Source organism: Bubalus kerabau, chromosome 21, assembly GCF_029407905.1.
Source record: "Bubalus kerabau isolate K-KA32 ecotype Philippines breed swamp buffalo chromosome 21, PCC_UOA_SB_1v2, whole genome shotgun sequence".
In the NCBI taxonomy this organism is placed as follows: domain Eukaryota; kingdom Metazoa; phylum Chordata; class Mammalia; order Artiodactyla; family Bovidae; genus Bubalus; species Bubalus kerabau.
This window is the reverse complement of record NC_073644.1, coordinates 25894250-25907231: the sequence shown is the minus strand read 5'-3', so window position 1 is coordinate 25907231 and position 12982 is coordinate 25894250. Positions and strand designations below refer to the sequence as shown.

The 12982-nt window shown below is 42.4% G+C and overlaps 1 protein-coding gene and 1 long non-coding RNA gene across 7 annotated transcripts in view; one reads left to right on the top strand and one right to left on the bottom strand.

The window, feature by feature from the left end:
* The window catches only part of NOL4 (nucleolar protein 4), a 555347-nt gene extending 548565 nt beyond the window's left edge, over positions 1–6782 (bottom strand). The window contains exons 1-2 of one of the 4 annotated variants that reach the window (XM_055559238.1): positions 6492–6631; positions 5727–5912 (exon numbers count right to left, since the gene is read on the bottom strand). In XM_055559238.1, the coding sequence (XP_055415213.1) occupies positions 5727–5810 (84 nt within the window). In that variant the 5' untranslated portion in view covers positions 5811–5912; positions 6492–6631. Of the gene's footprint in view, positions 1–5726; positions 5913–6446 lie in introns of all 4 variants that reach the window. The other 3 variants (XM_055559237.1, XM_055559249.1, XM_055559244.1) reach the window with 3 other exon arrangements.
* A 42-nt stretch (positions 6783–6824) lies between these two features.
* On the top strand, positions 6825–11732 carry LOC129635986 (uncharacterized). 3 transcript variants are annotated; one of them, XR_008706575.1, is made up of 2 exons: positions 6825–6881; positions 9171–11732. It is a non-coding gene; the product is annotated as an uncharacterized LOC129635986 (long non-coding RNA). The 3 variants fall into 3 exon arrangements; XR_008706573.1 differs by lacking the exon at positions 6825–6881 and adding an exon at positions 7263–7435; XR_008706574.1 differs by lacking the exon at positions 6825–6881 and adding an exon at positions 7442–8515.
* The last annotated feature ends 1250 nt before the right edge of the window (positions 11733–12982 follow it).

Here is a 12982-nt window from a genome sequence, read left to right as displayed (position 1 = left end):
CCTAGATCAGTGGTCAGTAAACTATGGCTCATGGAACAAATCTGATCTGTTGTTCTGCCTCTTTTCATAGAACAAAGTTTGATTCAAACCCAGCCATTTACATATAGTCTATGATTATGTTCACACCACAACTGCCAAACTGAGTAGTTAGAACAGAGACAGTCTGGTCACAAAGCCTAAAATATTTACTATCATATCCTTTACAAAAAGACTCGCTGACTCTGACAGACATCAATGCCACTTTTCCTGTGAAGTAATCACTCCATCTTAGTCTATTTATGAATGACAGGTCATTTCTGTAATCACAAAACATTCATGACCAGACACTAAAAGGCAACTCTTAATACCACTGTTTGCAAATTTGCTGATGTGTCTGTCCTTCCCAAAGCAACAAATGAGGCTTCCCCCATGGGGAACTCAGTGGTAAAGATGGCTCAGCAATAAAGAATCCACCTGCCCATGCAAAAGATGCTGGTTTGATCCCTGGGTTGGGAAGATCCCCTGAAGGAGGAAAAGGCAACCCACTCCAGTATTCTTGGCTGGAGAATCCTACAGAGGAGCCTGATGGGCTACATACTATGGGATAGCAAAGAGTCAGATACGACTGAGCACACGTGCACGCAAACACCAACTAAGTTCTTATTGTATAAGGTATTATGTTCAGAAAGCAATCCAAGTGAGGTGTTTTAAATGTATTCCGAGAATAGCAGCATCATAAGAATACATAGTAACCAAGCTGGACCCTATGGGGTCTTCCTGGCACAGACCCCTCCACCATGTCCCAGAGCACCTCTCTGATGTACCCACCTAATAGTATCTGATGCACATTTCCAGAGTTTCTTAGATTCTGAAAAATCACCACATGGAAGAAATTAACTACTTGATGGTCATGAGCAAGCAGCCTCCCCCACCACCTCTGGTGCCTGAGGATTGATAATTGCCCTGTTACCTCAACATCAACCCATCAGAGAATTGCGCACAAGCCGATCACATACTCTGGGACACCCGTTCCTCACCTGGTCTTTAAAAATGCTCTGCTATACTTGGTCCTGCAATCAACCTTTCTCTGCTCCAAACTCCAAGTTTCACTTTGTTTGGCCTCACATGTGTCAGGTACATAAACTTGCGCTTGGTAATACACATAATGTTTTACAAAGGAAACCTAGCAACACAGCCTCAGATACAACCAGTAGACTGATACAAAAAACTCTTACTTAGACCATCAGGCCAAATTTAGACAAGAAAGCATCAACCCTTGCCATTGGCACAGTGGTAAAGAATCCGATTGGCTGCCAATGCAGGAAATGGAGGTTTGATCCCTGGTTTAGGAAGATCCCCTGAAGGAGGAAATGACAACCCACTCCAGTATTCTTGCCTGAAAAATTCCATGGACAGAGGAGCCTGACAGGTTACATTCCATGGGGTCCTGAAGATTCAGATATGACTGAGCAACTGAGTACACACTTATGTCTGCCATCGGATGGGGGTGGAGGTGAGAGTGTGTGGGTGGGTGGGTCCTCTTCCTTTTCAGGGATCAGTAACAAGAGCCTAGACAACCCTGGGTTGGTAGAAAGGAGCCAGAAACAGAGCAGGTAGGGTTACAATGGGCAAACCGGAGTCTAAGAGCAGACTTGAGAGTCTAGTTGAAAACACTGACTTTAGAACTATATCTTGGCACCAAGTGTCAGGCTGTTGGCAGGAAAGTCATAGGTCAAGAGCTTAGTGGACACAGAAGCAGGACAAGAGACAAGAGCGAATAAAGAAAGATGGACCCAAATTTGGGGGCTCCTAGAGTTCCCTTTTATTGGATGTGGAAGAGGTGGAGGGTGTGTGCATCAGCATGGGCTAAAACCAGAGTAATAGAGAACATCAAAACAATCATTCTTATTAATAAGCTTTTCATGTTGAAAAACTAGTAATATATAAATTTAGGCCACTTCCTAGGAAATGGTATTTAAAAACCAGTAAAAATAAAATGCTTCCACAAGGTAAATTCTCTGGTATTTTTCTCTCTGTTCTCCTTTTTTCCAGCCCCCAGAAAAACTCTACGGACCAGATACAGACAAGAAGTCTCTGTGAGGAGGCCCTTTACAACCCATATATTTATAGCCTCAAGCACTGGAAGACATATAACTAGTCCAATAATGTACAGAAGGATTTATAGTGAGGCCTCTCTCAAAAAGAAAATGCCTCACAGACACAAATCATTACCGTTTTTATTTTGCGGGTGCAGATGGAGATTATATTCCCCTGCCAGTCAAGTACAAAGACACTGAAACTCAGAATCAAAGATTGGCGCTTACTAGTTACTTTTTGTATTGACAAGGAGTTCCATACAAATAGAGCCACAATCGTGCCAAAATTGTAATGCTCTGATATTCAACTGTAATTCTTGGAGTTAAAAGTTGGGGAGGGGGGATGACTAAGCAGCCTACAAAGTGAGAAAAGCATTCCAGACTTTATATACTGTAAAGAGGATGCTGGATGTATCTGTTTTTAAGAAGTGTCGGATTCATTTTGATGTTTGGCAAAACTAATACAGTGTTTCAGGTTTAAAAATTAAATTAAATTAAAAAAAAGAAGAAGTGTCGGCTGCATTAAACCCAGACTGATTTACAGGGTGAGGGCTTTGCCTGAGTGGGGTCACTTTTAGACTGTAACACCAACTTTATAAACTGGAAAACTTTTCTATCACCCTCTTTCAGTTATTGTCTCAGAAGCAACCATCTCCACTTCTAAACTGAACTAATTAATCTTTAAAATAATAATTTGGAGGCAGAAAACTTAAAAGGACATCTGGAGACAGATTTCCAAACCCAGCAAATTACCAGACTCCACTGAGTTATCAAAGACAGAAAGGAAACCAATATTTGGACTCATCTCTCAAGGAACAGATAAACCTGGGGGTTTGGCTAACCATTTTGCAAATCAGACCCCACCACCACCAACAGGTGATTCTAAAGACCAGCCAGGTGTGAAAGTGAAAGTCATTCGGTGGTGTCCTACTCTTTGTGACCCCATGGACTATACAGTCCATGGAATTCTCCAGGCCAGAATACTGGAGTGGGTAGCCATTCTTTTCTCCAAGGGATCTTCCCAACCCAGGGATCAAACCCAGGTCTTCCTCATTGCAGGCAAATTCTTTACCAGATGAGCCACAAGGGTCCATCTCACTCTCTCTCCATCATGAAAGGCCACTTCTAAACCACCTCCAGTGATCAAGCCTTTTTCAAAGAAGGAAATTCCCTAGTTTTTCAGGACAAAATTGATTTACATTTTTTTTTTTCCACTTCAGTCTAATTTTTTGAGGGCTCTCAGGTTTTGGTCAATTTCTCAACGGTGGTGGTGTCATTTTTATCTCACTGGTTGTGCCTTTCCTTCTGAAGTTGCTACCTAGGCTGTAGTTCCTTTAGGGCCAGGAATCGTCATCACCCACTGCACTTGGAACAGTATCTTTCATAGACTAGGTTCCCCATAAATATGTGTGGAATGATTGAGAGAATACGCAAGTGAATGTGGGCCTTGGAAATGATTACAGAGTATCCCAGCAATTAACCTGCCGATGGAGAACATTCCTGCCTAGAGGAACAGTTCAGGTAGCAGGCCCCCTGAAGAAGTAATAATGTTTGTTTCTTTAGGCAACAAAATTATCCTTTCATGACACTAATTTCCTTTTACTTGTGAATCAACCAACATTTTGTTCCTGAATACCTGAGGAAGAAATGCAAACCCACACTGATGTGCTTATTGGTACGTTAAGCCCGCATCAGGTTGAATATGAGGAAAAATGAGGGTAGAAATGTGACTATATAAACAAATAGCCCTTGTTGCTTTCTTGTGAACCCCTCTGTGACACTAATCCAGAAATGCATGCCAGTGGCAGTTGAAATATGCTATGAATTACTAGCAGTGATGTTTCTGGAACTGCACATGTGGCCTGATTTATACCCCGATGTTCTCAATCAGATTCTAGGGATCAGTTGATCACTATCAATAACAAAGGGACAGGTGTGTTTTCTCAAGTCTTGTGCTTGCTAAAGGCAATCGTTTCCTCCCTATTGGTACTACCTTGTACACTTTAAAGTCCACCTAGAAATATATATATCTAGGTTCAATTTAACTAGTTACATTAAGATTTCACTTCACAAAGTAATTCATTAGCAAAACTACATACATGCTCTGTTATTTTTATTGTGATGTATTTTGAAAAGTATAAATAAAATATAGCAAAGTATTAAAGAACTCATTGTCCCAAAACAGAATTAGCCTTAGATCTTGTTACCGTAGTTTGAGAAATAAAACTTTGAAGAAATACTATTTCCTCTATTTCTCTCACCAGTTCCATTCTACATACCATCTCTCCTTCCCACCAAGAAGATAAACGCTACGACAGATCTGCTACAATTTTATACTTTCACCCCACAACTATATCCATTAACTACATACACAGACTGATGGGTTTAAAAATGATATCATGCTGTATTGAACACTCAGAAACTTGTTTTCTTTCAACATTTTCAAGATATATATATTTATACACACATACACACACACACACACACACACAGGATTCATTCATTTAAAACACTGTATGAGTATCTTGACATATAAACATGCAACAAAACATACTATTCATGCCCTGATAGATACTTGAACTTTAAAAAAATTGTTTCTTTCACAGAAAAATGCTGCTGGAGCATCCTTGCATTTTCCTTTTAATGCACATTTAAAAATTTCTCTAGTTAAGTTTAACTGCAAAATTCTTAGTGCCAAATGACTCTACAAAGAACTGATTAAAACTAATCAACAGTGGATGTTAATGTCCAGTTTCCCATCTTTTTGCCGACACTGACATTATCAGCTTTTTACAAATCGTGTGAATCTGGTATCTCGGTGTCGTTTTAATGGGTATCTCCTCTATTACTTGTGACATTGAGCATACTTTATATGCATACTGTGCATTCAGTATCCTTAAACACATTTATCTTCTGAGCAAGACATTCCCTTAGAGAAACATCTTGACATTTCTCTGCTCCTCTTCCCATTTTTACTATCCATTCACCCAATTGTTTGCATGTATTATCAACAATCAAAGGTCCATTCAGGGCAGGGAGGTATCATGATGAAAAGATTCAGTAAACAACCCCATGAAAACACCCAGTCACCTTCAAATAGTCAACAAATATTTATTAAGCTCAATGACAGCACAGCATCATGGTCAAACGTGACCTCTTAGTTGCTGAAGTGCATGGTTTCAGATCCTGACCCCATGAGTTCACAGCTGGGTAACCAAGGAAAACATCTTAACCTCTCTGGGCCACAGTTGCCACATATATAAAATGCAAGTCCTAATAGTAGGAAATGGCATCCTGCTCCAGTATTCTCACCTGGAAAATTCCATGGACAGAGGAACCTGGCAGGCCACAGTCCATGGGGTCATAAAGAGTTGGACAGAACTGAGCATGCCCGCACACACAGACAATGTAGAATAAAATAGCTCCAGGTGAAAAAAATTATATATGTATTCTATCTGTGAAAATAAAAGGTCTAGTGAGCTTTTTTATGATTATTCAGGGCATAAGAACTTTATGGTCATGGTAGATTTCTGAGAAAGTATACAGATAGATGTATGTACAGCTATATGGAAAAAGTCTTCATTAGCTTGATTAGAAGTGTGTGGGTGCCTAGGACTCCGAACAAAGGGTCTTAGGTGACCCAAGAACTACCTGGCATTTTTCCCTCCCAGTCTGGGGTGTGTCCATGGCTTGTGACATTTTGAAGTATCTCCTGCTGGGAGTCCCATCTGCCATCCAGTTCACCTTTAAATCCAAATACTATCACTTCAGAAGCCTAGCTCAGTGCACTGGGAACAGAGATGCTGAGAAAACTGGTGAAGGCCCTGGGCCTTGTCTCTGAAAAGAGAGAAAGTATAGCATACAGAAATGTCAGATTCACCGTGTTCAATGACCCTAAGCTAACAAGCTTCGTTTTTTTCCTGGAAGCTTTTTTTTTTATGTGGACCATTTTTAACATCTTTTTTTGATGGCATCATTGACTCAATGGACATGAGTTTGAGCAAGCTCTGGGAGATAGTGAAGGATAGGGAAGCCGGGCATGCTGCAGTCCATGGCGTCACAAAGAGTCAGACAGGACTGAGCAACAACATTGAATGTGTTACAATATTGTTTCTGTTTTATGTTTTGGTTTTTAGGGGGCCAGAAGGCATGTGGGATCTTAGCTGTCCCCCCAGGAATCAAATAGGAATCTTCTGCATTGACAGGCAGATTCTTTACCAGAGTGCCACCAGGGAAGTCCCTAAAAAAACCTGCTTTTATTCCACAGGCCAGTAATGTTCCACTGACCTCTGGGCTTTTGACAGAGAAACTAGGAGAGAGGAAGGAAGTGAGAGCACAAAGCAGAAAAAAGTAAATAAATAAGCTTCTGACCTCTTTCATCTTAAGGTTTCCCCACAGCAGTGGTGCCTTCCTCACCTCTCGCCCACAATCTCCACTTCAGGAGTAAAGAAAGCGCCCAGGAAAGTACGAGGAGGCCGAGTCTTGACCTTCCACAGTCAGAGAACAGTTGACTCCAGGCTTCTCATCCTTACTGCATCTTCAAAATGCCGGGCCCTGAGGTCAGCCCCGTCTTTCTACCCGATCCTTCCTTCCAGCTGGCTCGTGCTTGATCTAAGCAATGTCTCATAGCCCATTAAGTCGTTTTACAAAGTACAGCTGACAACCCCAATCTGTGAGAATTCGATTCCATCGGTTTGGGCAAATGCCCAAACCTGGATGATTGTTTTTAAAAGCCCTGGAGTGATTCTAACATAGTCAGGTGAGAATATTTACTCCACGTCTTGGCCTCCTAGTCTTCTCTGAAACGTGGGTTCCCCCTCCAACCACTGCTTTCCTGCAACCACATTTGTGTGCAGACTGTTTCTCAAAAATCTAAATGCCTCAGGGCAAGGGGTGTTGCTACGTGCTGCTGCTGCTAAATCGCTTCAATCATGTCCGACTCTGTGCTACCTGCTGCTGCTACTGCTGCTAAGTCGCTTCAGTCGTGTCTGACTCTGCGACCCCATAGACAGCAGCCCACCAGGCTCCCCCGTCCCTAGGAGTCTCCAGGCAAGAGGACTCTGTAATTAACAGAAATTAACAAGAGGCCAGATGAGGCATTCAGGCAATGCCTTACTGGGACTCTGCCGCAGCACAGGGAAGAGAAACCAAGTTACAGGTGCCCTTGTTCTGGGGCTGGTTCCTTAAATGGGGTGAGGGTAGGGGCAGATTGGGGCTTCCCAGGTGGCTCAGCAGTAAAGAACTTGCCTACCAATGCAGGAGATGTGGGTTTGATCCCTGGATCAGGAAGATTCCCCTGGAGATGGAAATGACAACCCACTCCAGTATTTTGGCCTGGGAAATCCCATGGACAGAGCCTGGTGGGCAACAGTCCATGGGGTTGCAAAATAGCTGGACACGACAGCAACTAAAAAACAACAGAGGCAGATTTGAGGGTTGGGCTGGAGGGGTGGCTTAGGTGGTCTGCCCACCCCCTTGGCGGTGCTGTGTGCAGGGATCAGGCACAGTACCTTGGTTTTGCTCAAAGGTGGCCATTGATTTGTAGCATTTTTGTATCTTACTGTTCTTAATTTCCCCCCAAGTGTGCAGTTATTCTCATCTCTTATAGGTACTTTGTAATCTGATGCTGGAGGAGACTCTCCAGATGCAAGTATGGAAGTTCCCAGGTTCAGGTCCCAGCCTCTCTCATTGTCACTCTTGTAGCTACAAAATGTTGAATGAACCTCCTGCAGTGACCCTTCTTCCACGGAGTTCTGAGTTGCCTAGCTACTACACCCTTTACCCTTCCCCACTGATATTAGTTTTCCACCTCCTGCTCATTTTCCAAGCCATCCTCTCTCATCATTTTGGGGACATCTATGAATATGTAAATCACCCATCTGTCACCTTGGCTTCCTGGTTATTTGACCTTCCAATATTAATTAATTCCAGTTATCCCCTTCTCCCCTTCTTTTCAGCATAATAACATGGACTTTGCCATTAGTCACAGCTGTTCCACCTTTGAAAATCGTGTGTCCCAGTATTCAGCCTGCTCAGCATAATCTCCTGTCTTTCCAGCTCTCACCTCCCATATCTCCAGTCTCCACCTAGCCTTTGATCCAGTCTCCGAACTGCTCTGATTTCTCTTGTATCTCACTCACCCTGTGAAGGGCTTCACTTCCTTCCATATATTCAGCCTAGTCCACTTAGCACATTATGTTAATCATGTCCTCATCATCCCTCTCTGCCCTTTCCCCTTATTTGGATGCACTTGCCATGCAAACACCCAACAACTAATCAAGCCAACCATCTGACAACTCTGCTCTCACCTTCTGTGATATATACATTCACAGCATCTGATTTGGCTTTGGAGTCACAAAGGCAATCAATACCATCCTAATTATTTGCCAAGAGTATGTTGCATACTCTTGCCTGGAAAATCCCATGGATGGAGGAGCCTGGTAGGTTGCAGTCCATGGGGTCGCTAAGAGTCGGACACGACTGAGTGACTTCACTTTCACTTTTCACTTTCATGCATTGGAGGAGGAAATGGCAACCCACTCCAGTGTTCTTGCCTGGAGAATCCCAGGGATGGGGGAGCCTGGTGGGCTGCCGTCTATGGGGTTGCATAGAGTCAGACACGACTGAAGTGACTTAGCAGCAGCAGTAGCAGCAGCAGTATGTTGCATGAGCCGCAAAAAGTAAATATAATGTAATACATCTTATACTTAATGTAAACTGTTACTTAAGCTTCACACCAAACTCAAGAGGCTGCTGTAGCTATCATTCCCATTTTACAGATGAGGAAAATGAAGGTTAGAGAGGTGAATACCTTACTTAAGGTCACACAAGTGTTAAGTGGCGAAGCCTATATTTAAACCATACAGAACCTCACTTTATGCTACATAATTATTGTCAAAGGAGTCCAGATAATGAGGTTGATATTTAGTTTCTTTAGTCAACTAGTTGTTTAAAATTATGTCGTTGAATGTTATATTGCAAAATTACTCATAAGGTAGTCAACATTTTGTTTGAATGAAGTCTACCATGTTAAAGTTTATACACATTCTCTTTTACACTTGTATCGTTCCTTATCTTGTTGATCTCTGTGTGTAGAATATATCCTGTCTAGATGACTCATTAGAGAAGAACCTGATGCTGGGAAAGATTGAAGGCTGGAGGAGAAGAGGACAACAGAGGATGAGATGGCTGGATGGCATCACGGACTCAGCGGACAAAGGTTTGAGCAAGCTCTGGGAGATGGTGAAAGACAGGGAATCCTGGTGTGCTGTAGTCCATGGAGCTGCAAAGCGTCGGACACGACTGAGTGACTGAACAACATCAACAACCTGAAGATCACTCACTTAAGTGATTAAGTTTACTTGCTTCCTTGAGACCTAGGTGATAGTGTTGTAGACTCAAGAGGCACCAGCCTCTCATGTTGGAACAAAACAGCAAAAAAAAGCAGGTACAATTAAGGAATTGAAAGTGGCCTACATGTTTCAGAAACTAATTCAGTGGCTTCTACTTTGGTTTCTCCCAAGAGAATAGGAAAGGATGACTCCCCTACTTTGGGCTCCATCCATTTCTCAACAAGCTGCCCTACCATCTCCACCTCCTCCTACTCTTACATTTACAGTCACTCTGTTCTGCACCTTCTGAAGAGCAAATGTGCCAGTGATCACTCCTCACAGTAATCCTAGGTGAGAACCTAGGAAACGATCAAAGACAAGCTATTGAAAAAAAGCATTTGGCCCTTGTGCCTTGAGTGTAAAAGCAACTAGTCAATAAAAGAAGGCACAGGTGGAAAGAATCTGGATTCTGGGACTCATCCTGCACATATGTGACTCTGGAACACTTATTTTATTAATAGCTCCCTGAACTTTAGTAGTCTCTCCTTTTCAGCATGGGAAGAGAATAATTTGCTTGTAGGACTTAGGTCAGACTTTTTCCTTGAAATACCTTTAAGAGATATGATAAGGTGTAAATAACAGAATATCATTCATATTTAATGACATCAACAGCTCTAGTAACATTTCCACCTGCCAAAAAAAAAAAAAAAGAAGTCTTTTTTTTCCCTTATATCCTAAGTACCACCTCACATAGGTTGATCTATCTATGAATTTTCTAAAAACTGAATGGAATTCAAATTTGCCAGCTCACTCTCAGCATATCCATTAAATTCTCCCTGCTTTCACCTTATTTTGAAATATTTTCCAAGACAAAGATAGATGGTGGTAACTACTTTGGAGGTTCAGTAATTGGTAAGAAAAAATATCAGAGGACATCAAACAAACTATGCAACCTTCAAATGAAGTGTTCTTAATAGTTAAGAAGCTGGACTGTGCAGACTTACCCCATAGATTCTCCATGTTATCAGAGCCAGCAACATATGGGCAGTGGACGATTTCTGCCTACACTTCACAAGCAGCTTCCCGCATAAATCCCCAAAGTTAATCGTGACAAAAAGCAGTCTTGTCTGTTCCCCTGAACAGCCTGAAGCAATTTGTTCAGCAACCACACTGCTAAGGTAGAGATAAAGGAAAGGAGCACTGGGGCAACTAAAAAGGATCAAAAATGTGGAAGAATGTGTACAGAATTAAAGCAACCATAGGAAGGTGTGCCTGCTCATGGATCATTTTATCTCCTTACTCTGGAAATAGATGGCCAATTACAAAGGAGAACTAAGAATCACCATTTTATAAAAAACACATCTTGATTCATTCCACTGTGTTGAGTAATTTCTGACTCCAAATGTACACTTAAGAAATGGTGAAAAAAGTTGTTTAAAAAAGCACAACACACAAGCATCATCTTCAGGAGAGCAAGCTGCATTGAAATTAAAAAGGAAGAGAAAGGTCAGGGGTCAGGAATTCCAGACATACTCCTTATTCTCATTATTTGGCAGCAACCAACTTCCCCTTAATAATCAGGGACATTTACCCCATCCAGCACAGTAATCCCCTTCTTTGGGTCAATGTTGTTAGATGGTCAAAGTGGTCAGATAATAGCCTTATTTTCCAATTCAATGAAATTATCTCCTTCAGTGGAAGCTTTCCTCCCTTTATGATTGCAGACTCTAGCAAGCAGAGCCCAAAGTTCAATCCCATGACTCTGGATCCATGAATCTTGGCTATGGGAGAAACAACAGTACCAAATACTGGATTTAGGGCATATTTTACTGATTTGGGGCATATGCTACATCCTGGAGGACACTGCCCCAGCCCCATCAATTATTATACCCAAGCTGGTGCCCTAACTGAATCTTTCAAAGTCCATTCCACCATTCTGTCAAATCAGTTGTTTCAGGGCAACAGTGAACTTGATAACATTAATGAAGTCTATAAGCTTGAGCCTATTGCTGTGAAGGGATTGCCTTGGTCATGAGCAATGCTGTGGGAATGTCATGTGGATGGAGAAGGCATTCTGTAAGCCCATAGATGAGAGTTTGGGCAGAAATATTGCCAGCAGGGAAGGCAAATTGAAAGGCAATTGAGACTCAGCAACGGCTCTGGCCAGGTTGGCCTGGGAGAGTGAAAGATCATGTCGCTGAGTTCATGTGTAACCTCCCTTCCTGTTACCATAACCTCTTTTTCCTGAGCTCAATTAACCAGTGACTGAAGTGGCTAGGGAAGGAGACTCACTGACATTCAAAAAACACACTATCCTATCTATTTTGTTACTAAAACCCTCTTCTGCTGGGGTCACCCTTGGGGGGATATTCACATGAGACACAAATATTTCCATGCTGGGTGACCATTCAGATACATCTAGCTACTTCTTTTCCCCAGACAGTCCTGTTGTCAATTTTCTAATCATATTCTTTCCACATCCCTGATTATCCTGCCAACCCTTTAGCCCAATCCAGAAATAGATATATACCCACAGCTATGATCAGCCCTACTTTTAGGAAAAACAAACCGTATGAATCTTTGTCTTTTATCATCATCTTTCAGGGGCATGTTGTAACCACTAACTTTTGTGTATTTTGCAGAACTAATTGTAAAACCTAGCCCACTCTCTTTCTTCCACAGTCAACTGTCACAGAAAACTCCCTATGAGACTATAGGTGGAGAAGGTTGGGAGAAAGATGGCAATCTAGTTGAATAAAGGCCATGGAGATTTGGACCACTTCTTCATGCAACTTGTGCCCCCAGGAACTATTTGAGACTAATCTGGTAGACATCCCTTCCATCTGATAGTAGAGTGCTATTACCTGTGCCCAGATTTACAGCTTGGCAGGTCTAACAGCTCCAGGTTGTGAAGGGCAGCATAGGTTACATGGTAATTTGGAGGCTGGTCATCAAGTGTGTTTCTGATAAAGGTTGGTAGCAAACTAAAAGGTGTTTCTCAACAGGAGAGAGGACATTTCTGACATAGAAAATGGGAAAGCTTTGCTCCAACCTTGTAATAATCTTCTCTGTGACTCACCTATGCTAAGTCGCTTTAGTCGTGTCTGACTCTGTGTGACCCCATGGACTGCAGCCTACCAAGCATCTCCGTCCAAGGGATTCTCCAGGCAAGAACACTGGAGTGGGTTGCCGTTTCCTTCTCCAATGCATGAAAGTGGAAAGTGAAAGTGAAGTCGCTCAGTCGTGTCCTACTCTTAGCGACCCCATGGACTGCAGCCTACCAGGCTCTTCCATCCATGGGATTTTCCAGGCAAGAGTACTGGAGTGGGGTGCCATTGCCTTCTCCAATGGGATCCTGGCAAAGACTGCCCATAACTGCCCATCTACCATTGACATTTCAGGTTGTATTCAACCTGCTGGAGGACTTGTCGAGCTAGAAGATTTCCTTCTAAGATTCATTCACAAGGCTCTTGGCTGAACATTTCAGTCCTTTGCCAACTGGGCCTCTCCACAGAGTTGCTTGAATGTCTACCCTCAGAGCAAATAAAATGAGAGAACAAGCAAAGATGAAAGAGT